Source organism: Argiope bruennichi, chromosome 7 (assembly GCF_947563725.1).
Source record: "Argiope bruennichi chromosome 7, qqArgBrue1.1, whole genome shotgun sequence".
Classification (NCBI taxonomy): Eukaryota; Metazoa; Arthropoda; class Arachnida; order Araneae; family Araneidae; genus Argiope; species Argiope bruennichi.
Window position 1 is genome coordinate 88,069,960 of NC_079157.1, and position 26,042 is coordinate 88,096,001.

At 32.1% G+C, this 26,042-nt stretch overlaps 1 protein-coding gene across 1 annotated transcript in view; it reads left to right on the plus strand.

Moving 5' to 3' along the window:
* The window catches only part of LOC129976583 (protein O-mannosyl-transferase Tmtc3-like), a 274,929-nt gene that overhangs the window by 234,206 nt on the left and 14,681 nt on the right, over positions 1 to 26,042 (plus strand). The window contains exons 16-19 of the mRNA XM_056090223.1: positions 20,388 to 20,460; positions 22,525 to 22,611; positions 23,390 to 23,463; positions 25,501 to 25,621. Coding sequence (XP_055946198.1) covers positions 20,388 to 20,460; positions 22,525 to 22,611; positions 23,390 to 23,463; positions 25,501 to 25,621 — 355 coding nt within the window. The remainder of the gene's footprint in view (positions 1 to 20,387; positions 20,461 to 22,524; positions 22,612 to 23,389; positions 23,464 to 25,500; positions 25,622 to 26,042) is intronic.

The window sequence follows — 26,042 nt, forward strand, 5'->3', positions numbered from 1 at the left end:
TGCTAAATTAATTTGTTTAACCCGTCTTGGTAATAATAATGTTCCTGGCTATTGAGCCAGTTCTCGGCACCTTTTTGATCATCACCGTCTGATATGAACTTTGTTTTGGATAAGTGTTTCTTCAATGCCTGAAAAAGGAAATAATCATTGGGAGCTAAATCGGGGATATATGGGGGTTGGCTCTAGACCTCCCACCTAAACGTTTCCAGCAATCTTTCTTCCCTGTTCAAAAGAACGACACCATTTCGCCACCTGTTGTCTAATCATTGCTTCGCCCACGTACGCTTCAACGATTTGTCTGTGAATGTCCGAGGGGGACACATTCTTGGCCCATAGAAATCGTATCACGGCTCACATCTCTGTGCGAGACCACTTCTCTAGACTTCTTGCCATTACTGTCGCTGTTTGAGGTCTCAGTACCAACATTATCTGCTCGAACGACCGGTCTAAGACAATTAGTGTCATCTGTCTCCACTCTGGGTAACAATATTCCCGTCCACAATTTCTACTTTCCAAATGATGCGGCTAGTAAGCTTTTTCTTGAATCCCCCATCGTAAATAAACAAATTTTTTTTTGAAATATAAGTTGTATTAATACATAAAAAATAATATATTAAATATATTACAAATATTTAAAAACTAAGAAAACAATCCTGAAATTGTTACCCTCTTTTCTGCCGAAGAATCGAGAGTTAACTGAATGGCCTTTCGACGTGGTAGTTCGGCAAGAGGAACAAAGTTTGAGTCCTCATGTCCGTCACCATTCGTTGTGCAACCTCTCCCCTAGAAGGTATGTTCTAGGAGGAGGTTCAAGTACCTCGCCTACATATCAATACTATGCCCACCTGGGAAACAATAACCGACCACTGGACAGGAAAATTCTAATTCCCATACCTAAAAGTACCTCCTATTTGGGAATGAGATGCTTCCGGTATGGTGCTTGGTTCTTGTCACCCTGGTGGTACAAAAATGGTATGGAGTAACTATATCCTATCTATGAAGGGACGTGCCTCCGACAATAGTGGATATACATTGACCGGTGATGGCCATTAGAGCTCACCATATTTCCAGCGTATGCTGTCGCGGCATTTCGTTATTGAGATTTTTCAGTGTGTTTCCGGATGGATCGAAATAATCGGTTATGAGATTTAATATTGCCGCCTCCACGGTTAAGGGATAATAAGTATTTTAGTTAAATGCATTATTATTCATTAACATGGTAACTGCCTAGAATCAAGCCTGTGATTCAGGACATTTAACTAAATAAATTACCTTTGCTATCTCTTAACTGTAATTTAGAAATTGTCATTTAACTAGATGATATGTGTAAATTACTAGCCATATCTAATAACTGCCAACGTGTTTAACTAATAAAGTTATAATTAATAAGCAAATAACTACAGCTTCATTAGACACATCGAAACTTTCCAAATGTTCGAACATGAGATTCATTTCTACTTTTTCCGTATAAGTATTATTGATGACCAACTCTACAATTAAATAAAAATTAACCCAAAACTGTGAGTTAATTGCTATTTATATTCAATATCTTATGATCAAACCTGCAAATGATATTTTTCAAAGAAAACATATGAATTAATTCTTCTCTTGATAAAAGTCTTGTATACATCGTTAAATTATTTGCCAAATATATTCTCATATTTATTTCTTTAATTACTACACAAAAGGGTATTTTAAATTCTAAAGTTTGAAAAAATCTTTTTTATGACCAGTGATTTGTTTTACAAACCAAAACATTCGCCATCCGTTAAGATTATATACGGTACAAAAACATAATATTTTATAATCAGACAGATATTTGCAACTCCTTTCAATATATTGTAACATTTCCACCTCTCTGATGTTTACAAATCCTTTGCAGTAAGGTCTTATTCATCAAATTGTTCAAGTAAGTTCTAGTTTATAATAAAAGACGTTTTCAAAATTTCTAGTGACCTGAGGTTTGGAACAACATCATTAATCTTCATTTATATTTATGTTTAAGAATCATCATTCCATTTACAACTTTGAACACTACCGCTGTGAATTCTGAAATTACATGAGATCTATCTCTTTGAATTCCTTTATGCCTTTAAAGTTTTGGACTTCTGAAAATATTTCTTCACTTTGTATTATTAATCGAGTTGAAACCTTTGTTACAGAAGACCAATCAATCCTTAATTGAAAAATGTGTTAATACCTTAAATTATATATTACACAGTATAAGATCATATTCTGTTATAAAATTTTTTAAAAAAAGAATATAATTCTACCATGAGTGCTTTTTTTTAGTATTCGAGAAACAGAAATAGATACTCCCTCATTTGTACAACCAATATTGAGAGACGGTTCCATTCCATAATCAGGAGGTTTGACTCATCCTAATGGTAGCTATCGTTTAATCATCTCCCCCCCCCCTTCTCGAGTTAAATGATGAGAATTAGAAATGATTCAGGTTTTGTTATTTTGGGTCATTGTACGATATCAATAAATTCTAAAATATCAGTTTGTACTTTCTATGTCAAAGATATTGAAAGATATTGGCTCATTCCTTTGAAAATGACTGGAAAATAAGTTCCCAGATCAGATTGTTTTAATTGGAAACTGCAAATGTTTATACCTACAATTCTTCTACAAAATTGAATAAGTCCATGATAGATTTGTAAAGTAATATATGACAATTCATATCCACGCGTTTTATTCTTGACTTATGCAGTAGCCCGAAAGCATTCAGACATGACCTTTTTGGTATTAATGCAGCATTTTATCATAGAACGTTTTCTTTTGAGATCTTTACCTAGCCTTCACAGTTGCGAGTAAAATCTCTTTCTTGAAAAAGATTTCTTCAAAACAATAACTTATAAAGAAGTGAACGGAAATTGATTATAAAATTCGATCTTTAAATTCAGTAATAAGTGACTTTTAATAAAAATGTGTAAGAACTCACAATGAGAGAGAAGTGCTGTCACTTTCAGATGAAAACTGCACTGTCTCTCTTATTCTTGGGAATAATAATGGGATTGATATTTTTAGTCAAATGCAATACCCACTGACATTTTTCATTTTCTTCGGAACAAGATGACCTTTCAATGAAAATATAATTTTTCTCATGGTATATAAGTTGTTTATAAGTTGGAATGCCGGGTATAAGGGTAGCGCGTTTTCCCCGTGATCTGGGCGCCCTGGGTTCGAGTCCTGGTTCGGATATGGTTGTTCTTCTTCTGTGTTCTATCTGTGAGGTGTGTGAATGTGCCCCTCTGTCAAAAGGGGGTTGTGCAAGCGAATGTGACGCATTAAATAGCTAAGTCGTTCTCTTGGCCCTAGTTGGTGCTACTGAAAAAACAAGAGACGCTCACTCGGCTTAAATCGTTGACAGATAACTGTCAGCGGGCTTGTAAAGGACCAAAAGTCACAACACAACATATAATGTGATAGTAATCTCTTTCCGTGATTAAAAAAATATTACAAAAGAACCATTGAGCATAATTCTGTTAAGAATTTATCATGGAATTATCGTGCACTTAATAATTTTTAGTCCAACAGATGGCGCAACTAATTCAGAAGTAGTGATTTTTCATTCGCTTCTTATCGAAATAGCGTCAACGAAGTCATTAGAAGACATTATCAATATCTTCAACTGTCGTTGAAAATATTGATACACTCAAATTTAGGATCATAAATGCTATGTATAGTATACAGTCGAAATGGTTTGACTAATAAGTTCCGGTAATTGGAATATCGTCTTGACTTCCTACGAGGTACCAAAAATTCTCAAATGGTTTAACTAATAAGTTCCGGTAATTGGAATATCGTCTTGACTTTCTTCGAGGTACCAAAGATTCTCAAATGGTTTGACTAATAAGTTCCGGTAATTGGAATATCGTCTTGACTTTCTTCGAGGTACCAAAGATTCTCAAATGGTTTGACTAATAATTTCCGGTAATTGGAATATCGTCTTGACTTTCTTCGAGGTACCAAAGATTCTCAAATGGTTTGACTAATAAGTTCCGGTAATTGGAATATCGTCTTGACTTTCTTCGAGGTACCAAAGATTCTCACATCGAAAGTCACTGTTATTAGTGATTGTATAAAAATCGTCATAAACTACTTAACAGTATATCGAAGCAACCATCGAATTATTATAGATTTTTTGCAATATTTTTTTGTACGTAGAAAAAGATTTTTGTAGCTACTTTGTATATAAAATAAAAAAATTAATTTTATGAAAAATGTAAAAATTTGCAAAGGTATCTATACAAAATAAATATTTTCAAACAATAGTAAAAAAATTTATTTAAGATTAATTAAAAAAATTTAGTAATATCAACAAAAAAGAATGAGTTGAGAAAATATTGACATTGGCTTTTTTATTTGTCTGTTTATTTTATCTCATGAAATTAAAAAAATACACCTCTAAATGTAAATGATACTGTTGATCCTTTTATAAGTACAAGTTAATTTAATGAAATTGTATTCTTTCTAGTTAAACGGTTTGTCTAATTAGTGTAAATTAAATTTTGACTAAAGAGCAAAATAAAGAAATTTATTCGAAATTTTGTGTTAATTAATTCCCTTGCGAAGTTGATTAAAATGTTTACACAAAGAAAGCTTTCATTTAATTTCCGTTTCGGAATTCTATTTGATTTTTCTTAAATTTATATAACTTAATTTAGCTATTTTGAAAATAAAAATTGTAGCTATTTGTAACAAATTCGGTGTTTTAATTATAACTGAAGAAAAAAAATTTTAATGCTTGACATTTATTTCTGTGATTATAAAAATAACATTTTTCTGTCTATTTATTCCTTATGTGATTTTGTTAAAAATTGCAGTTGTTTTTCACCAATATCTATTTATGCAGGGTATCCATTCTTATCATGGCTCAATAGAGTTAACCCGTTAAAGATAGTCATATACTTCCAGTTGGTAAAATGCTCTAAATGACAAAAAAATTGCTTGTTATATTGATGGAAACAATAAATGTTCTGTAAAAACATGTGGGAAAAATTTCAGATGACGTAAAAAATTATATTTTTTTATTATTTCAATCACTTAATGTATACTGAAAAAGAAAGAAATCTAAATTTTTATACAGTCCTTCGATTTTAGTTAATCATATTTAATAAAATATTCTTGTCAATAACATTTCTAACTACTTCTTATAATTATCCTAGCCTTGAATTTACCATTTTTACAGAATCTGTCATGTCATTCTTAGCGAGTTATTCGGCGATAAATACCCGGCATGCATTAAAAGCATCCAAAAATTTAATTTGTGTTTTAGACACGTTTTTCTCAACCTATTAAAGCAAGTTTTAGTTTGGTTTAGTTTAATTATATTAACGTCCGATTGTGAAGCAACACTAGGGCTATTTTGTGATAGACCTCGTCATTTTGAACCGCGGTCAGATGACGAGGGCGACACCTGAGATGGCACCTTCCCCTCTCCACACCACATCAGCGGGAAGACGTTTAGCCCTGACGGATTTAGTATACAACAGACCCCTTACACGACGGTTCTTCGAGGGAATCGGGTCTCGAACCTGAAACCCTACGGCTCACGAGCCGAGACCTTATCACCAGGCCCCTAATGAAGCAAAAATGAGACACAAAACTGCTCCTTCAGTCACAAAATTTCAATGTGACTAAATGCGATAATTCAATGCGTTTTTGATTTATCGCATTTATTTGCTTCTGTGAATTCAGACCGACAAGCAGTCAACCCTTAGTTCTATTTGGCTCAAAATTTGTCAGATATTTATACAATAATTGTTAAATTTGTGTACGGAATCTTATCTATCTAGCTCTCTTCGTTTTGTAGCTATCGTGTTAACTTATACCTAAACAGCTAGACAAACGAACTTTATTTGAACATAATTTTCTCAAAATTTGATAGAAATTTGGTGTAAAGATCGTATACCAAATTTCATCCATCTACATCAAAGCGTTTCACAGTTACCTTTGTCACAGACAAACATTTTCCAAAAATGTATTTTTCTAACTCAGGGAAATCTAAAACGTGGTGATACGTCAAAATCTGGAATTCAAATTTTTTGGCAATTACTAACTACCATTTCTGTATACTGCGTATACGAGAAAGTAATAATCCAACTCGTTTCTTTCCAAACTTAATTCAATTTCACCAACCTCCTGACAGGAATGATGAGGTTTCCTTCCTTTTTTCCCCCCTTAAATAGAAGAGAAAAGATATTTTTGATTAAAGAACGATACCAGAGCTTTAATAGCGCTAGTTAAGTTTTCATCATTTCCGCCCAAAAGAATGAAATATGCAGAGAGATAAAATTGCGGTGTAAAACTTGTCTCACACGAGCTAATCATGTCTTGTTAAAGAAGAAATATGTGGAGTAATGCATCAAAAAACGGAACTACGAATTTGAAAATTTAATCTGCTAAAGTTCACATTGCATATTTAATATTTAGGTTATTACATTACGTATAGCTAAAAAATGGACCACAGTTAACCCATTAACCGCTGGTGTTGCGTTGACGCAACGGTCAATATAAATAAATAAAAAAAAATAATGATGAAACAAATTTTTGAATAAATTACAGCTTTATGTTAAAGAATAGCATTACTAACAAATCAGTGAAAAAATTGACTTAAATAAATTATTTTACACCTAAAAATCGATGTTTTACTTTAAGCACTTTTTTGTTCAAATTTTCAAACGCATTTTTTTTTTAGAAAAAATAAAAATTAAAAACAAATTGGGGTTTGGCTGTGAAATACATTAGCCAAGGTCACTCTTTGTTAGTACATTACACAAAACAGGTGTTTCTGTGGGGGAGGAGGGGAAAGTAAAAACAGGTGTTGCGTTCGCGCAACGTCAGCGGAAAGGGGGTAGACTGTTATCCTTCTTGAAAGATTTCATTTCAGTACTGTGCGTTTTACTGGTAGCAACTTATTTATCCTTTGTAGTTTAAAATGCGTAGAACAAGATATCGTACGTTAGAAGAAGCTTTGGAAAAAATTATCGAACAAAATTCTGATGACGAAGATGCAGATGAGACCGATATTGTTGTCGTACCTCCAGAAATAGCAGATGCTAGTGATGAAGAAGAAGGTAATGAAAATATTTTAAATAACGATAATGAAGTTTACCTAGAAATACTTCAGGGGAAGTTGAAGTTCATGTAAAGAAGAAGTTAGATCCTCCCAAAAGTTCTGCTAAAAAAACAAAAACGGAAAAAGGAAGAATACGATTGACAAGAAAGGAACCAATTGATAGGCCTGAACCAAAAAATGAAGAAAAAGCTTCAATTGATCGTATCAAACAAATAAGAGAAGATAAAACAAGTGCAGATATTTTCAATTTTTTTTTCCAATATGAAGGAAACAAAAAGATACTCGTTGTTCGGTGGAACGACAACTCTGTTGTGACAATAGGGTCAACGTTTGGAAAAATTGAACCACTAAAAAATGTTTCTCGACACTCTAAAAATCAGAAGAAGGAAATATTAGTAGTCCAACTTCACTGCATTGAGCAATATAATCAGAAAATAGGTGGTGTAGATTTGTGTGACAATTTTGTTTCCAATTACAGAATTAGGGTCCGTGGCAAAAGATGGTGGTGGTCGATATTTTCAAATTTCATCGATGTTGCACTAACAAATGCTTGGAGAATATCAGGACTTTCTGAAGAAGGAAGTAAAAAGTCACTGTTGTAGACGAGAAATCGTGCGTCATCTGTTACAGGCGCCCTTGGATAGTAAGATAAATAAGAAAAGATCAGCTACAGGACGTCCGAGCAAATTCAGCCTTACAAAACCACTATCCGAAACACATTTCATTGTTAAGTCTACATACAGTAGAAGACTACGTTGCAAGTATTGCCACAGCCAAACTATTTATCACTGCAATATTTGTGAAGTTGCTTTACACCACAATTGCATGAAGCATATCATACTTGAAATTTATATTCCCTTATTCTTACATAATAAACTTGTCAACTACATTTATTTGTTAGTTTTTAATAAATTAAAATTTTCAAAGTGTTTTGACTATTTTACACCCTTTAAATAAATAATTTCAAGATATCGAAATGTGTATTATATTTATAATTACCAAATAATATTAAGGTTTAAAAATTTAATATGTCTAGATTCACGTTGCACCTCGAACATGTCAAATTATTTCACTACAAAAAGCTAAAAGATGTAGCAAAGTTAAATGAACACCATTTAAAAGATTTTTGTCAATTTTAAGATAATTAATTATCTTGAAATATCTTTTTATTCCATATCCTTAATTTCTGAAAGATTTCCATATTCTGCTGTATTTTTCATAAAGCAGTTTGAATTCTGTTTCTAAACTTATTCTTTGGAAAGTTGCATTGAATTCTATAATTGCTTAATATACATGATTAGCAAGAAATGAGTTACCCACTTCAGAAGGCTCTGAAATGCGTTCTATTAGTTCAAATAAGATAAAATTTGAACTACAGATTATTCAGATAATGCGCTTTACATGTATTAATTTTTAAAAAATAGTACAAAGATTCACCAATTGATGGCGCTGTAACATTTTTTGCATATATTAAAAATGTAATACATAATTTGCGTTACAGCGCATATCTCTTACCATTTTTCTTTGGATAAAAAGAAGGCGGATTCTGCACGAACATTAGTTTCTTATCTGTTCGTCATGCCTACGTTGCACGAAAAAGCGCTACTGGTGAAATTGTTCTACCAGAACCAACAAAACTCCATTGCAGCTCTAAAGGAATTTCGTCGTATGAAGCAGATATGAAGAGGTCCAATATATCCAGGTGACCTACGCAAGATGATGCAGAAATTTGAAAAAAATTGGGCAACTTAGCATTCTTCTTGGTAGAGGACGAAACAAAACCCGTCTTCCAGCGTCGAAAATGTTGCTACTGCACTCTTTGAAGCCAGCAGTCAGTCGTCGCATAATAGTGCGAGTTTGCCAGTTGTTTTCCGTGTTCTGGATATGCCGTATTCAACTGTATGAAAAATCGTACAGCGAATTTTGCATTTTTATCCATACAAAATTAAGTCTGTGCACCTATTTCAGGAAAGGGAACTTAGAAGTCCGTAAAACTTTTGCACTTCAGTTCCTTGCTCGAATGGTGGTTCACACAACTTGACCTTGGAACATGCTTTGGAGTGATGAGGCCCACTTTTGCCCACTAACACGCACAACTGTCGAATTTGGGCAGAAGAAAACCCTCACGTTATCCAGGAACAACCCTCGCATCCTGAAAAAGTGACAGTATGGTGTGGTTTTACAGCTGACTTTATCATTTAATCTTATTTCTTTGAAGAGATAACTTAAAATGGAATCCAAACCTGTCCCTTCACAGGACAATGATACCATGATATGCTGAGGGATTTTGTAATCCCAACTCTTCTACAGAGTGGATGCCTTCAAGACATCATTTACATGCAGGATGGTGCACCATCTCATATTGATCGTTGTGTAAAGAGATTGTTAATACAGCATTTCACAAAAGCACGAGTTATCAGCCGTCATTTCCCAATATCATGTCCTCTTCGTCCGACGGTCATCACCCCTTGCGACTTTTGGTTGAGGGGTTATTTGAAGGATAATATCTACCATCAAAGGCCATCATCTCTACCAGATCTGAAGGACAACATTCGGCGCCATATTCTTAATATTCCGGCAGACTTAATCCGGTCATCTATAGAAAATACGGTTCTCCGATTAGAGAATAATGTTGAAAATGAAGGAAGACTTATTGAGCAATTTTAATTTTGCTTTATTTAACAATTATAAACCATATTAAATGGTTTTATGTATATTACAACGCTACCTAACGGTGAATTTTTGTACTAATATTTTTAATTAATAAATGTAAAGCATATCATCTGAATAATCTGTAGTTCTAATTTTACCTCATTTGGATCAACAGAACGCATTTTAGAACCCTCTGAAGTGGGTAACTTATTTCTTGCCAACTCTGTACATTTCGATGTTATTTTATATCTTTGAAATGCGATTTTTCCAATTTTTAAATTTTTGAAGAATTTTTTTACGAAAAGCATCGCAAATTTAATGAATGCACAATTTTTGTTGAAATTAAGTGTAATAATTTCTTAATATGTTAGTCAATTCCTGAATTAGAGAATAAGAAAGTTCATTTAAAAATATCCTATTGTTGGTTTAATGTTTCACAATGCAAAAAAAAAAAAAAAAAAAAAAAAAAAAACCAGAAAATTTTATGTTATTTATCATTTGAATTCCAACACTTAAAGATTGGATAGAACTACAGATTATTTTTTTAAAATCAGAAACTAGGAAATATAGTTATTTAAACATTGATAAGGTTTTCAACAATCCATACGATTTTTTTATCATTTCTGAAATTATGAAAGTTCCCCTTTTAATAGGAATGAGGGATGATGACTGAACTAGAAAATTTACGAAATTTAGAAAGCAATTAAGTCGACGTCTTCGTCATTTACGTAATTAATCATTGTAAATTTTAAAAATGCACTTGGATTATAATAAAAAAACGTATAAATGTAAATTTTAAACGTATTAACGGCATTTTATTGTATTTGCTTAGTAAAATAAGACGCATTTTGCTTTAGACTTTGAAACATATTGAAGATAATCTATTTTACTTTGAAACAATATTTGTTAATTGATTACACCCAAAATCTGCGCTTCTACAATTATTACTACAGTTCTACAATTTTGGAGTAAAATCCACGCTTCAGATTTTATATGATTTGCGCTTTGGTTGTTAACATTAGTTAGATCGCTTACTTACGAATGGATATTTATAAAGGTCACATACTAAAATTCAGTTGAAGAGTATATTGCACTTTTTACTTGCATTCACGCATTCACGAATCGACAAATCAACAGTCAACTAATTAGTGGATGTATTTGGTTCAAAATTTGACACAAATCTATATTTACAGTTATAGAATTATATGCTGTAATTTTAATTATGTATATTATTGAGTTTCCAAATTTTCATGCTCACATACACGCAAGGTAAATTTAATTCTGAAAACGATTGTTTTTTTTAATATGGAGAGTGTAGCATGTTAATCATCAAAACCTAGAGATTGAACTTTTTGAGTTCCTTTTCCCATGCTTTGCATAAGAGAAAGGACCGTGGTGATCTGGTATAAAGGTTCAACTTCGGCGCCAGAACGTTCCAGGTTCTAAACTAAAATCCACCCCAAAAAAAATTCTCCTCTTTGCAAGCTGGAAGGCAAAGGTCGATTCCTTGGCATCTGCTATCTGGAAACATAAATTATCGAGGTTAAAAAGTCAAAATTATGGCTTGAAACTCGCCTAACTTCTAAATATTGCCTTTACCGAAAAACTTTAAATACAAAAGTTGTTTGTCTTAATGAGACACTAATTTGGATAATTGGATTTATTTTGCTATCTTCAATATTAAGAAAAGTTATAGCGAAATAATATTCAACTCCCCACCACCACCATTTTCAGCCCCCTACCCCTTGAGCTAGATGGACCATTTATGAACTCATCTGTGATTTTTACTGGCCAATTAAAACCCAAACAAGTTATCCTCTTTATAAGACAACATGGGTAAAGCTCATATGTGTGTGTGTGTGTGTGTGTGTGTGTTACTCTCAATGTGAATAACCAGTTATTATTAATATTAATCAATTTGGTTATTATTAACAATGACCGGTTAGTATTAATAATTACCGATTATTCACATTGACCGTACCGTAACACGAAGGGTGGTTTTGGATTCTAGGTACCATGATCGGTAAATAACTGTAGAAATTTCTCCGATATCTTGTCATGAGAACCATCACCGCTTATTCACATTGACCGTAATACGAAGGATGGTTTTGGATTCTAGGTACCATGATCGGTAAAGAACTGTAGAAATTTCTCCGATATCTTGTCATGAGAACCATCACCGCTTATTCACATTGAGCGTAATACGAAGGATGGTTTTGGATTCTAGGTACCATGATCAGTAAGGAACTGGAGAAATTTTTCCGATGTCTTGTCATGAGAACCATCACCGATTATTCACATTGAGCGTAATACGAAGGATGGTTTTTGATTCTAGGTACCATGATCGGTAAAGAACTGGAGGAATTTTTCCGATGTCTAGTCACGCGAACCATCACCGATTATTCACATTGACCGTAACACGAAGGGTGGTTTTGGATTCTAGGTACCATGATCGGTAAAGAACTGGAGAAATATTTCCGATGTCTTGTCATGAGAACCATTATAATATGGTGTCTTCCTATGGGAATCTCTTAATAATATCTAATAGGAATACTAAAAATCACCATGCAAGAAGGTCTCTTGTATGTTAAATCCTGCGAAACCAACTGTCCTCCTGCTGATGTGATGAGGAAGTATGAGAAGGAAGTGACATTTTTTTCACTTGGTTGTCTCGAGGTTCTTCCTAAAATAGTCTTAAGTTGAAATTTATATTGATATAATATAATAATTATAATTTATATAATATATAGTTATAATTTATATAATTTAACTAAACTTAAACTTTTATAAAAGACCAGAGGAGAACTGTTTTCAATTCAAAAGAATTAATTTATGTTTAAAAAAAAACCATTTTAACTATAACGAAAACTACTACATTTTGGTTTAGCTCATTACGGTAGATTTACTCTCAAAAAGCTATAATTATCTAATTCCCTTCAATAATTTCCTGTTATATTTTAAAGTCGCCAGCAAAATTACTTCAAATAGTTCCGACTTCAAAGAAAATGACTTCCTTTTAAGGAAACCAGACAAGATCAAATGGAGGGCACGAGCTCCTCCTGCATATTTTAAGAATGCACTAAATAGGTGAAGAGAACCCGTCTGCAAGAGAAATATGGCCAACCAATTGGTTGCCTGGAACTGCACTAATCCTAAGAGAATATGATTCTTGAATACTTAATGGAAGGGATTCAACTTGCCGCGTGAAATATGCCGTCAGAGGGAGGTTGGAATTGGAAAGCTATTCAATGAAAGCTAATTATATGTTATAAGCATTCTTTGAGTAATTAATATAAAGGGCGCGGCTAGACTACAGAGTAATTTTTTAAAAAAGAGAAATACATGTAATTTGTAAGTAAGATACATTTTTCAAGATATAAATGTAGGTTATTAGAGATATTTTAGATGGTGTGTCGAAAGGATTTTGGGGGTGGTTTTCAAATGAATTATTGTAATGGGGTTGATGTTACGTATTATTTAGGTAGAGGCTTTTTATATAAGAATTTGATAAAATTATTGAACCTAAATACCATATCACTTACTTGTTTTGGGGGAAATAAAGTCAGTTAAAAAAAAGTAAAATGCTTTCCAATATTTTTACAAAAAAAAGAAAACTTTTATATTAAGATTGTTTTTATTATTGATTAACAATCTTTGACGACTATCAGTATTCTTAGATAGTTAGCTAAGAATACTGATAAATTTCAATTAAATCTCATATGCATAAGTATTTGAGGATTTCCTCAACAAGGTTTTACTTAAGCATTAAATTAAAACATAAAGCCACGCTATTTCAAAAGTTTTACATCTAAGCTGTTTATTATAGCGAATTCGCAAACTGTACAGACTAAGTCTATGGCAAAGGATACCGACGTGCTCTGATTGGTTTAAGCCTTGTAATATTGTATATTACATGTAGTCGAAATACATGTAATATTAATCTGGAACACATATACAGCAGAAAAGATCAAATCCTGAAACCTAAATTCAGGGAATATAAAAATTACAATTTATTAAAAATATTTTTGTGTGATTTTCTTCTTAATATTACTTTGATATAACTAAAGAAATTAGTTACGAAACCACATATTCTGCTAAAGCTTACATATTTATACGTTTTGGGCATTCAGTAATCATCTTCCCGTATGTAGTTGATGGGAAAGAAACAAACGCTTAGCAACAAGCTTCAATGACTGCATAAATTATCTAATAAAGGCACGAAAATCATAGAAAAATAAGAATTATTTCATTGCTGCATCATATGTTGAGTCATTACTTTCATATAGTTTTTATACTTCTGCGCATAAACAACATTAGTTACTTGTATTAATAGTATTATTAGTAATATTTATTATTAATAATAATAATTAATATTAGTAGTATTACTAGTAATATTTAGAGAAAACAATTATATGAATAAAAATTAGACCGTGTTGATATTCACCCGTATCTTCCATAAAACTAATGAAAGGTACAAGGTTTGAGCCAAATAAGCGAAAACAACACTATTATGAGTGCAAAACATTGTCAAAAAGATGCCAAGGCTTAAACCAATCAGAGCACGTCGGAATCCTTTGCCATAGACTTAGTCTGTACAATTTGCGAACTCGCTTTATTATACACATAATCTTCCAAATGAAAGCAATTGCCACTTATGCCAATAGTATCATTAAAGGTATAAATGTTGTGTGCAATATATTTTCTAATTGCATGTTGTCTTTCATGGTATTATAACTGCACTATATTTTTCCCTCATACAAACTTTTTTTTTTTTTGAAAATAAAACAATTATTTTTTATTAATTTTTAACCATGGGAGAAAATTAGGTAATCAAATATTTGACAACGACGCACTATGTGCAATAAGAGGAATATACTACTTGCTATCTGTTAATACACTGTAAGCAATAAAAAGAGCCCCTGTTTATTTTTTTCGCACATTAGGAAACATTTTTGGAATCTAATAAAACTATTTTTAAAATAAAGTTCAGCTTTGTAATGTAAGTTTCGATCATGAATAATTTTAATAAATCATAAGCTGTATTTATGTACAATAATCGTTATAATGTTTTCTGAGTCAGTTTTTTAGAAATTTCATGTGAAATTTAAAATAGTTGCAACTCTTTGAGCTTGAGGAATTGAAAATAATCTGAAAAAAAAAATCTGTAGGAATTTCGATGTATGAATTTTATGTTTTTAGAAACTTTACTTTTAGATATTTAACTTACAAAATTGCAATTTTTCTGAAACCTCGTTTTTAATTTTTTGACTCACAAAATAAAGTGAACTAGGAGATAGGTTTCATTAGAAGAGAAAGTGAATTGTATTCTTTAACGAATTTTTTATTTGTTTGCACAATAGTTCCATGTGATACTTAATTCCTGCTCTTTACCTAAATCGTACTTAGATATATTTAAAAAATGTATTTGACTAAACATTAAATACATTTTATTTTTTTCTTCTAGTGAAATCATAGATCATCAGTGATTTAAAAAATAAATAATACTTAAATTTTTGCATTTAAAATTTTTGAAAACAAATACAAACAAAATATATCAACCCTTATAATGCTTTTTCTAGATCTTATGTGTCTGATACAAAGTGTTTTTATACAGTCATACACAATGTAAATTTTCTATATTGTTAAAAGATAGCGCTGCAAAAGACACGAAACGTAAATTGCGTAGATTACAGATATACAGTGGCTCAAAATATTGAGAGTACACCTTACTTTTACTTCATAAATCCGACTTTCAACATAAATAACACATTACCGGGAAATGCAAACATTATTTTATTTTTACACATAACAAATGGATTAATTTAGAGTAAAAATAAAGAAAAATCAACAAAAAATTTCTAAATTGAAAATTTTCAGAAGCATTTTAAATAAACATACGCAGAATTTTGCCTCAAAAAATTGAGAATACACCAATGAAATTTTTGCAATATCACGCATAGAAATAAAGTGTCACTATTAAATTGGATGTCTTTTGGCTCTTATAATGGCCTCTAAACGTCATGGTACCGATTTGTCCCATTTTTGGTGGTATTTGAAGATATTTCCCCCATTCTTCTTGCACCACTTGTTTTAAATGGGTTTTGTTTCTAATTTTGTGTTTTTGAACCACTTTTTCGAGTATGGTCCACGAATATTCAATGGCATTGATGTCGGGGTACTGTGGTGGTGTGTGTAACTGCTATTTACAATGAAAAAGACATCATATTTTGAAGTTACGTATATTCTGTTTCTGGTCGTTGTCTTACTGGAAAATGAAATTTCCATCTAAACCCAGATTTTTAGCACTTTCCTTTAGATTGCTGCGAAGTATATTCAAGTAAACCGTATCATTTATAATGCCATCTATAAAAATATATTTCCTACCCCGGATGAAGCCATGTAACCACAAATCATCCCGGAGTCACTATCATGTTTAACTGTAGGACGTAAATTTTTTAGATACAAAGCAGTATTAGGCTTTCCCCATAGAGTACGATGGTTGTCACTGCCAAAAATGTTGAAGTTTCTTTCATTACTAAATATAGACTTCTTCCAAAGGTTATTGGTCTTCATTTGATGAGTTTTTTCAAACTTCAAATGCTTTTTCTGAATTTGCAAGCTAATGAACGGTTTCTCTCTAACATTGCTACTTTTATATCCAGCTTGTCTAATGGCATTTCGCACAATTTCAGCACTTACACTTCTGTCTATGATTTGAAAAGTTGCTGCAACAAGTTGGATGAACCATATGGTAGCAGCAATCTAAAGGAAAGTGTTAAAAATTTGGGTTTAGATGGAAATTCATTTTCCAGCAGGACAATGACCCCAAACAGAATGCACGTAACGTCAAAATATGATGTCTTTTTCATTGTAAACAACAGTTACACACACCACCACAGTACCCTGACATCAATACCATTGAATATTCGTGGGCCATACTCGAAAAAGTGGTTCAAAAATACAAAATTAGAAACAAAATTCATTTAAAACAAGTGGTGCAAGAAGAATGGGGTAAAATATCTTCAGATACCACCAAAAATGGGTCGAATCGGTACCATGACGTTTAGAGACCATTATAAGAGCCGAAAGACATACAATTTAATAGTGACATTTTGTTTCTATGCGTGATATTTGAAAAATTTCATTGGTGTATTCTCAATTTTTTGAAGCAAAATTCTGCGTATGTTTATTTAAAATGCTTCTGAAACTTTTCAATTTAGAAATTTTTCGTAGATTTTTCTTTATTTTTACTCTAAATTAAACCATTTGTTATGTGTAAAAATAAAAACAAGTTTGCACTTCCCGTTAATGTGTTATTTATATTGAAAGTCGCATTTATCAAGTAAACGTAAAATGTACTCTCAATTTTTTGAGCCACTGTATATATCATATCAAAAATTTGTAACTTACCTATCGCTTACAGTAACGTCATTATGCTGTGGAAAAGCATCTGTTAACATTCCATTTCCCGTTCAGTCCTTGATTAATTTTGTAAACGAACAGAAGGTACTGGTGGTTGTTAATACAACAAGAAGCATGGGATAATGAAAGCTGATGGTGCGTTGACCCACGACAGCCCTCACCCTCATATGGCAAATTAAAAAACAGATTCCAGTTTCTGCTGCAGGAATTTCGCTGGGACTTATTTGACGATTCACTCTACAGTCCCGATCATGCTCCCAGTGATTTCTACCTGTTCTTGCCATTACAGAAATTCTTGTTCGATCATCACTATCCCACAGACGAAAACCTGCAGACAATTCTGGAAAGCTGGCTCCATTCCCATGCAGCAAACATCTCTGACACAGGATTACAAAAACTTATCCCATTGTGACAAGAGTCATATTTCTGGTGGTTATTATGTTGATAAGTAGCTAAAATATTGTTATATTTGCTTGCATTAAACCTTTGGAAGAAATTATGTTATGCTTCTTTTTACGAGAAAAGAAGCGAGAACTTTACTTTCTGGATGAACCTCGTGTTTTAAATTTCTCTCTAATAATATAGGCATCATATATATAGGGTGTTCATTAATTATTGTCGGGGTTTCCGTACCTCATAACTTTCGAATAAAAAATATTACGCAAAAACCGATTACGTATTCGTAAATTACAACTCAAAGAATTTTATTAAGGGTATTAAAGTGTAAAGCTTGCACAATTTGCACTTTGTACGCATTCAGTCGAAGGCGATTATGTATTAGTAAATTCGCTGAACAAATTTTGACTTTTGATAATCGTGCGGGTTCTCCGAGCCCCATTCTACAGTTATGTTTATCCACTTTTTCTGACACATGAAAAGAGGATACGTCACTGAAGAACCATTTCCGAAGGTAATTTTCATCATCCTCAATTCGAGTCAAAATTTGTTCAGCGAATTTACGAATACATAATCGCCTTCAGCTGAATGCCTACAAAGTGCAAATTGTGCAAGCTTTACACTTTAATACCCTTAATAAAATTCTTTGAGTTGTAACTTACGAATACGTAATCGGTTTTTGCGTAATATTTTTTATTCGAAAATTATGAGGTACGGAAACCCCGACAGTAATTAATGAACACCCTATATATCTATAAATAATGTTTCCAAAATTAAAAGAAACAAGATATAGAAAGCTAATAAATTCTTTTTTGCATATTCGTACCATACTTTCACTCTTAAAATTTCTTTATATTTTAAATCAAATATACGGACAACCTGTTAATTTCAAATTTCGGAAAATAGAATTTCTATACATCAGGTTTTCTAATTCTTTTTTTTTTTTTTTTTTTGTATATTTTCTACCATCTACAATTATAATGCTAGAACTGTTTTAAATTTCTACCAAACACATGAACGGCTAGTGTAGTACAAATTTCTGAAAAAAGAAATTTCTAAAAGAATAAAAGAAGACTCGTTAAAATTTTCCGAATGCTTTTATTCTTTTCTTTTTTCTTTTTTTTTGTAAAGTGTTTTTATAACTAAATTACAACAATCTTAAAGTTTACGCGAATATTGCGACCATTATATTCAGATAAATTTTTAAGAATAAAATTTCTAAAGAAAAACGAGCAAGGTATTTCGATCATTCGATCGCTTTTCACGGATCCGTTCAATAATTGCATAATTGCATAGTTTTTTGTTATTTTTTTTTTTAATTTCACCCAAATTTGTGGAGATTATAGACAACAAAAAGCTCTTAAAATAAAATTACTAAAGATAAAAAAAGGCAAGATAAGTCTTTCTTTATTACCCTTTCTTTACACAGATTATCTCTTTTTCACAAATACCTATAAATAAAATCTATTATTTTAATTTCTTTGCGATCGTTATGGATATCATATACAGTGCTAAACGTTAGGATGAACAAAGAAAAAATCACTAAACTATATAAATCTTTCTGATCCTTCTTACGGAATTTTAAGACGAACAACGAAAAAAAAATATTAAATTAGATAAATCTTTCCGATTCTTCTTACAGAATTTTAAGACGAACAAAGAACAAAAAAAATATTAAACTACATCATTCATTCTGATCCTTCTTACAGAATTTTAAGACGAACAAAGAAAAAAAAATTAAACTATATCATTCATTCTGATCCTTCTTACAGAATTTTAAGACGAACAAAGAAAAAAAATATTAAACTATATCATTCATTCTGATCCTTCTTACAGAATTTTAAGACGAACAAAGAAAAAAAAAATACTAAATTACATAAATCTTTCCGATCCTTCTTACAGAATTTTAAGACAAACAAAGAAAAAAAAATATTAAACTACATCATTCATTCTGATCCTTCTTACAGAATTTTAAGACAAACAAAGAAAAAAAATTAAACTATACGATTCATTCTGATCCTTCTTACAGAATTTTAAGACGAACAAAGAAAAAAAATATTAAACTATATCATTCATTCTGATCCTTCTTACAGAATTTTAAGACGAACAAAGAAAAAAAAATGCTAAATTACATAAATCTTTCCGATTCTTCTTACAGAATTTTAAGACGAACAAAGAACAAAAAATATTAAACTACATCATTCATTCTGGTCCTTCTTACAGAATTTTAAGACGAACAAAGAAAAAAAAAATACTAAACTATATGCATCTTTCTTATCCTTCTTACAGAATTTTAAGACGAACAAAGAAAAAAAAATACTAAATGATATGAATCTTTCTTACCCTTCTTACAGATTTCATTGCATTGCATATATTTACAAAGGTGGGACTACTTTAAATTTCATTCAGACTTTATCATCAGTCTGGAAGGAAAAAAAATCCTGTAAATAGCAATTCTAACAAGTAAAATTTTTAGAACCAAAAAGTGAGAAAGCATAAAAGTTTCTTAATCCTTTTTTGCAAATTTGTCCAAATAAATTACCCTTAGTTAATTTCACACGAATGGTAAAAACATAAGAGTCCCCGCTCATAATCAGAAGTAGAGAAGAATCTGATTCCAAATATCAGACGATACAGGTTTCCGGAGAAAATTCCAAAATAAATGTTCCGGGGATCTTTCGGAGCGGCAAAAATCGATACGGATGGCTAAAAAAAAGCAGGCCTGACGATCCTTCCCCATCTGTTTCCATATTTGTATCGCACCGAGCGAAGAATTATTTTCTTTCTGCAATCAATAAGCTGCTGATTTATTCATTCGTTTCATCTGCAGGTCCAAAGAAGCGGAGACGATGTATTACCGGGCGCTGGAGTACGACCAGAGGAATCCTGACCTGCATTTTAACGTGAGTTCTGCCGACCTTTCTCTTGATTTGATTGCTTCAAATATTTAAAACGCGACGACGTTTTTTAGCTAAACAAGGGGCCATTTACAAAGTAAACCACTGGAAAAAGGGATGGTTTGCTGTAAGCGGGATGCAGTGAGTGCATCGATTGCACAACTTTAAAACGATTTAATCAAATTTCCTGATCCCAGAATGTGCATGATCTCATGGTGAAACAACCTGTTTGAAACATTTACTATTTATTCCTTTATAATGTTTCACATTTCAATATGTAATGTAAAATGTATATTTTTTCTGCACCAATATGCGTTCTCTCTAGAGGGCCCTTTGTTGTTTGAAAGTGTCCAGTATCATCAAGTGTCGTTTGTCCTTTCGTGCTAGGTGGAGTTGCTGCCCCATTAAATTTCCCACGTGGCCTTTGGCTAGATCGGAGTATTGCCTGCATGTATTACTATTTATACAATCTCATCGGGGGGGGGGGTACCTTGTAATTGAGGATGAGAAGCTTCCGGTATGGTTATTGGTTCTCGCCACCCTGGTGAGTATAGAAAAAGATATAGAACCACCCTGGTGAGTATAGAAAAAGACGGAGGTCGATTCCTCCCATCGATGACGGGATGGACTTCCCTAGGGAAGGATTGCACCGTGGCCGGTGACAGCCCTTAGAACTCAATCTTAGTTCCCACCAGTGTTGCTGTCGTGGCGATCCGGCCAATCAAATACATCCGTGTGCCTTCGGGCGGGTCGGAGTAGTCGGTTTAAAGTTTAAGGTTGCTATTTTTTTCTATCTCACCGGAGTGCCCCTTAAATTTGAGGATGAGAAGCTTCCGGTATGATGGTTGGATTTCCACACGTGGGTGGGTACAGAAATGGAGGAGATCGGTTACCTGCTACCGATGATGGGACGTGCTTTCCACTGGAAGGGTTATACTGTAGCCGGTGATGGCCCTTAGGACTCATTCTTAGGTTCCGTCAGTGTTGCTGCCGTGAAGATCCGGTCAATCAGATAAATCTGTATTCTTAAGTGGTGGGTCGAAATAGCCTGTTATAGCCTGTTACTATTTATTCTGTAACTGGACATAAAGAACACCTGAAATACTAAACAGAGCTGGATTATCAAATAGGAAAAGTTGGAATTGTCTAAAGTCTTGCAGCATAGGATTCAACGAAATTTCAATATATTATTTGCAATATTTTCTCAATATATTATTTTTATGCTTTCATTTAATTTACATGACTTTGCATTCGAATTTATTATTGAATTTATTTATTAATGAAATTACTTTCTGAACTGCTTTCTTCGCTGCTTTATATATTTTTCATTAAATTTTATATTAGCTCTGTAAGTCAAGCTTTTAATAGCTTGTTTTAAATTAATCCTATAGATAAACCTTTTTAAAAATTTATATTAAATAGACGCTACAAATGAATTCCCTGGTGATTTAGATTGATACTACAAGTTAATTTCATTAATTTTTTTGTTTGAAATTAGCATGTGATCGTCATGGGAATCACAGGTGGCCGACATATAGTTATTTAAGTAGATTCATGGGGGTCATAGGCGACTAGCAAAGTAACTGTTTTTAAGTTATCGTTCAGTGCTGTCGGTCACATACTCTGTATGCTTCATTATATAAAGTGACCGACATGATCCTTTTACATATTGCTGCGATTTGGCTTGAGAATATTATTTAAAAGAAACGTAATATAGTTCCATTTATAGTCGGGATAGTTTCATTACCACCGTGTCGGGCACTGATAATTGCACACCAAAAACATTTAACATCATTCAACTTGGTTTAAAAAAAGACAACAAAATATTGGTTATGTTTTAATAGTTTCACAGAATAAGCCTGAAAACAATATCCATTTTTCAACAAACATATACAATTCTATGGCTATCAATGTATTAATAAAGCATCTGAACATTTATAAATAACAGCATCTGAACCTTTTCGTGCAATCTTTTCACCCCTATGGTTGTAATCAGCATTTGATTACTATTGCGTATATTTACTCTTTTAGGAAACATCATATTTACTCAATCATTTCGTCTAATTACAGTTGGGAATAGTACTTATGGACCAAGGGCGGAACAAGGAAGCTCTGGAACAGTTCAATAAGGCCCTCGACATCGAGCCTGATCATGAAGTAAGCAATTCACATTTATTTAAGGTTACTTCTTATTTAAAATTTATTACGATTTTAAAAGACCTGACGAATAAATCATGTTAGGTCACTTCCTCATTTTTCTTAGTTTTCAAAATGTTCCATAAATTTCTTTGTTAAAAATTATCGGACAACGGAAAAGGAAATAGAAATACTGTAATTGAACCTTTAGCGTTTCGGATTTGAATGGCAACGAACCAACACAAGATTGTTGATCTAACTAGATTTCCGAACAGGCTAGGATGTCACTAAAAAGCCTGCAAAATTTTGCATACTTTCTAAGTGACAAGTAAAAGCAAAATGCATTCATGCATGAAAAAGTCGCTCGCTCTGTAAAATTCTAACGAATCACAGTATAGAATTGAACTTTAAATGATAATGACCTAAAATCCTGTCATTAAGCGGAATGTACAATGGAACACCCTGACATCACTGCGTCGACAACATCAATCCTGTCGATTTGCACAGTATCGACAGGATTGATTTTGTCGACAACCAGTCAGCATCTTTACAGATAAACTTTTCTGGTTGGGCAGTGTTTTGGAGACGCCAAACCACTTCCCCACCTCTAGCGACCTGGTGTGTTCGAAAATTTCCCGTACCAAAAATTACGCTGTTAAGTGACTTAAGGCAAGCTCAATAATTTAAGAAGCTTTTAAATACCATGTAACCATCAATTAGCAATTAGTTGAACTGGATGATTGATAACGGATAGTCACATCATTCCTATAAGTAATGGTGCCTTCTCTTAATATTGCAGAAATCTTTGGAACTATCAGCAATATTAATGCAGGATTCAGGAGCACCGGACCACAAACATCTAGCAAGGCTCAGGTAAGAAAGTCAGATGAAGTAATTTATTTCTAACGTCTGCTAATTCTTCTGAAATAACAAAAAAAATTGATAAATTAATATTGCATATTCGTAGAAAAAAGTTAAACATTTAGATTATCACTTAATTGTCGATAAAACTTTAAACTTTAATGAATAAAATTCTACTAATAATTGATCAGTAGAAACTTATAACTGGCAAATGGAATTAGTTGTATATACACAAGTTAGATTGTAACCGGCAAGTGAAATGGATAAAATTCTACTAATAATTGATCAGCAGAAACTTATAACCGGAAAATGGAATTAGTTGTATATACACAAGTTAGATTGTAACCGGCAAGTGAAATGGATAAAATTCTACTAATAATTGATCAGCAGAAACTTATAACCGGAAAATGGAATTAGTTGTATATACACAAGTTAGATTGTAACCGGCAAGTGAAATGGATAAAATTCTACTAATAATTGATCAGCAGAAACTTATAACCGGAAAATGGAATTAGTTGTATATACACAAGTTAGATTGTAACCGGCAAGTGAAATGGATAAAATTCTACTAATAATTGATCAGCAGAAACTTGTAACCGGAAAATGGAATTAGTTGTATATACACAAGTTAGATTGTAACCGGCAAGTGAAATGGATAAAATTCTACTAATAATTGATCAGCAGAAACTTATAACCGGAAAATGGAATTAGTTGTATATACACAAGTTAGATTGTAACCGGCAAGTGAAATGGATAAAATTCTACTAATAATTGATCAGCAGAAACTTATAACCGGAAAATGGAATTAGTTGTATATACACAAGTTAGATTGTAACCGGCAAGTGAAATGGATAAAATTCTACTAATAATCGATCAGTAGAAACTTATAACCGGCAAATGAAAATAGTAACATTCTGCTAATAATTCTTCAGTATAAGTTTGTAACCGATCTAATTTAAAATTTCATTTCTTTACTTAAATTTAATGAATTAATTAATTTATGATTGACCATTGTTCTTGTTATAATTCTCGATTTTACTCACCTCTTTACAAATTTTAATGCATGGGGTATACATAACATTTGTATATTTCAATGTATATACACAAAAATTTAAATTAGATTCAAACTTATAGTTCGAAAATTCATAATATAAAAATGTCTGAAGCTTGTTATATCTACAAGCCGTAAAAATTATCTTTATGTAATTTTTAAAAATTTACTTTCAACTATAACGATAACTCAAGATCGCTTTCTAGTGAACGACCGAAATCTGGTGCATGGTATCTACATCACATTGAGTATTCTGATTGAAATCCATTCAGAGGAAGTCTTTCCGTCTGACTGTTTGAATACAGGTTAATTCCATAACTACAAAACGAATAAAATTTGATTATTTAATATCTAAAGTATAAATATGTATCAAATTTTTCAAACATTGACAGCCTGTCAGTATGTACTTTCACGGCCATATAAATGCAATAACTCTGTAACTCAATGCTTTAAATATATAAAATTTGTTATGTGATTTTGTGATAGCAATTTTTATTTTATGTCCATCGCCCGAAAAAAATTTTGTGACTACAATTATAATTATATGTCAATCGCTTAGAAAAAAGGCATCTAAAATATACTTTGTTTTCTGGTACTTAAATGTTAACTGCATTCCAGCGATTAATGAATCAAAAATCTCACTTAAATAGGTTCGTCGGTAACTATTTTTCACCAACGCAGTTAATAATGTACTAATATATTTATTAAAGAGTATGCGAAAAACTTAGTAAGACCATTTCCTCTGTTTTTTATCAACCACGACATACAGCGCCATCTATAGATAGCATACCAGGCTATAAAATTTTTCATACTAAAATTTACGGAAACTCATTCGAAATTTCTATGGCAATATTCTCGTAAGCCGATTATTAATCTTTTTAAAAAGGGAAGAAATAACTTTATATGCTTGCCGGTGAAAGAAAGGATATAAAAGTATGATAAAAGAAAGAGAACAGAATACAGAAAATTAATTAAATTTTTCTCGTGTTTTGTTTCAGATTGGAGCGGATTGTTGATAAAGGCAAAGAGACAGAGCGAGTGTACATAAATCTAGGCTTAGTTGCCGTAGAAAACAGAAATTTCCAAAGTGCTGAGAAGTGGTTTAGAAAAGCTCTCATGGTAAGATTTGAAGGCATTTTCTTAAGATAACTGTCTTACTTCTTTTCAATTCTATGGCAATTTAATCTAATCCCTCAATTAGTTCCCATTTCCCATTTTTTATTTTATTATATAAAAAAATCATAATCGTCAATTTGGGTTAAAACCATGCAAATCGAAAAATCGGAATTTTTCAGATGTTTCTAATGTTTAAATTAAAATATCCTCCAGAAGTACTAATTAATATTTTTAGCAAATACACTAAGAGTACTAATTTGGAGAACTGATTTACGAGGATTTTTAAATAGTATTTTTCAGAAGTATTTTTATTACTATCATTATTATTAGATTCCATGTAAATCTCATTTTCATAATTTGGACTTACGATGTTTTAAAAACCAAACAGACGATCTGATCAATTTAAGTTACTTATGAAAAGGAA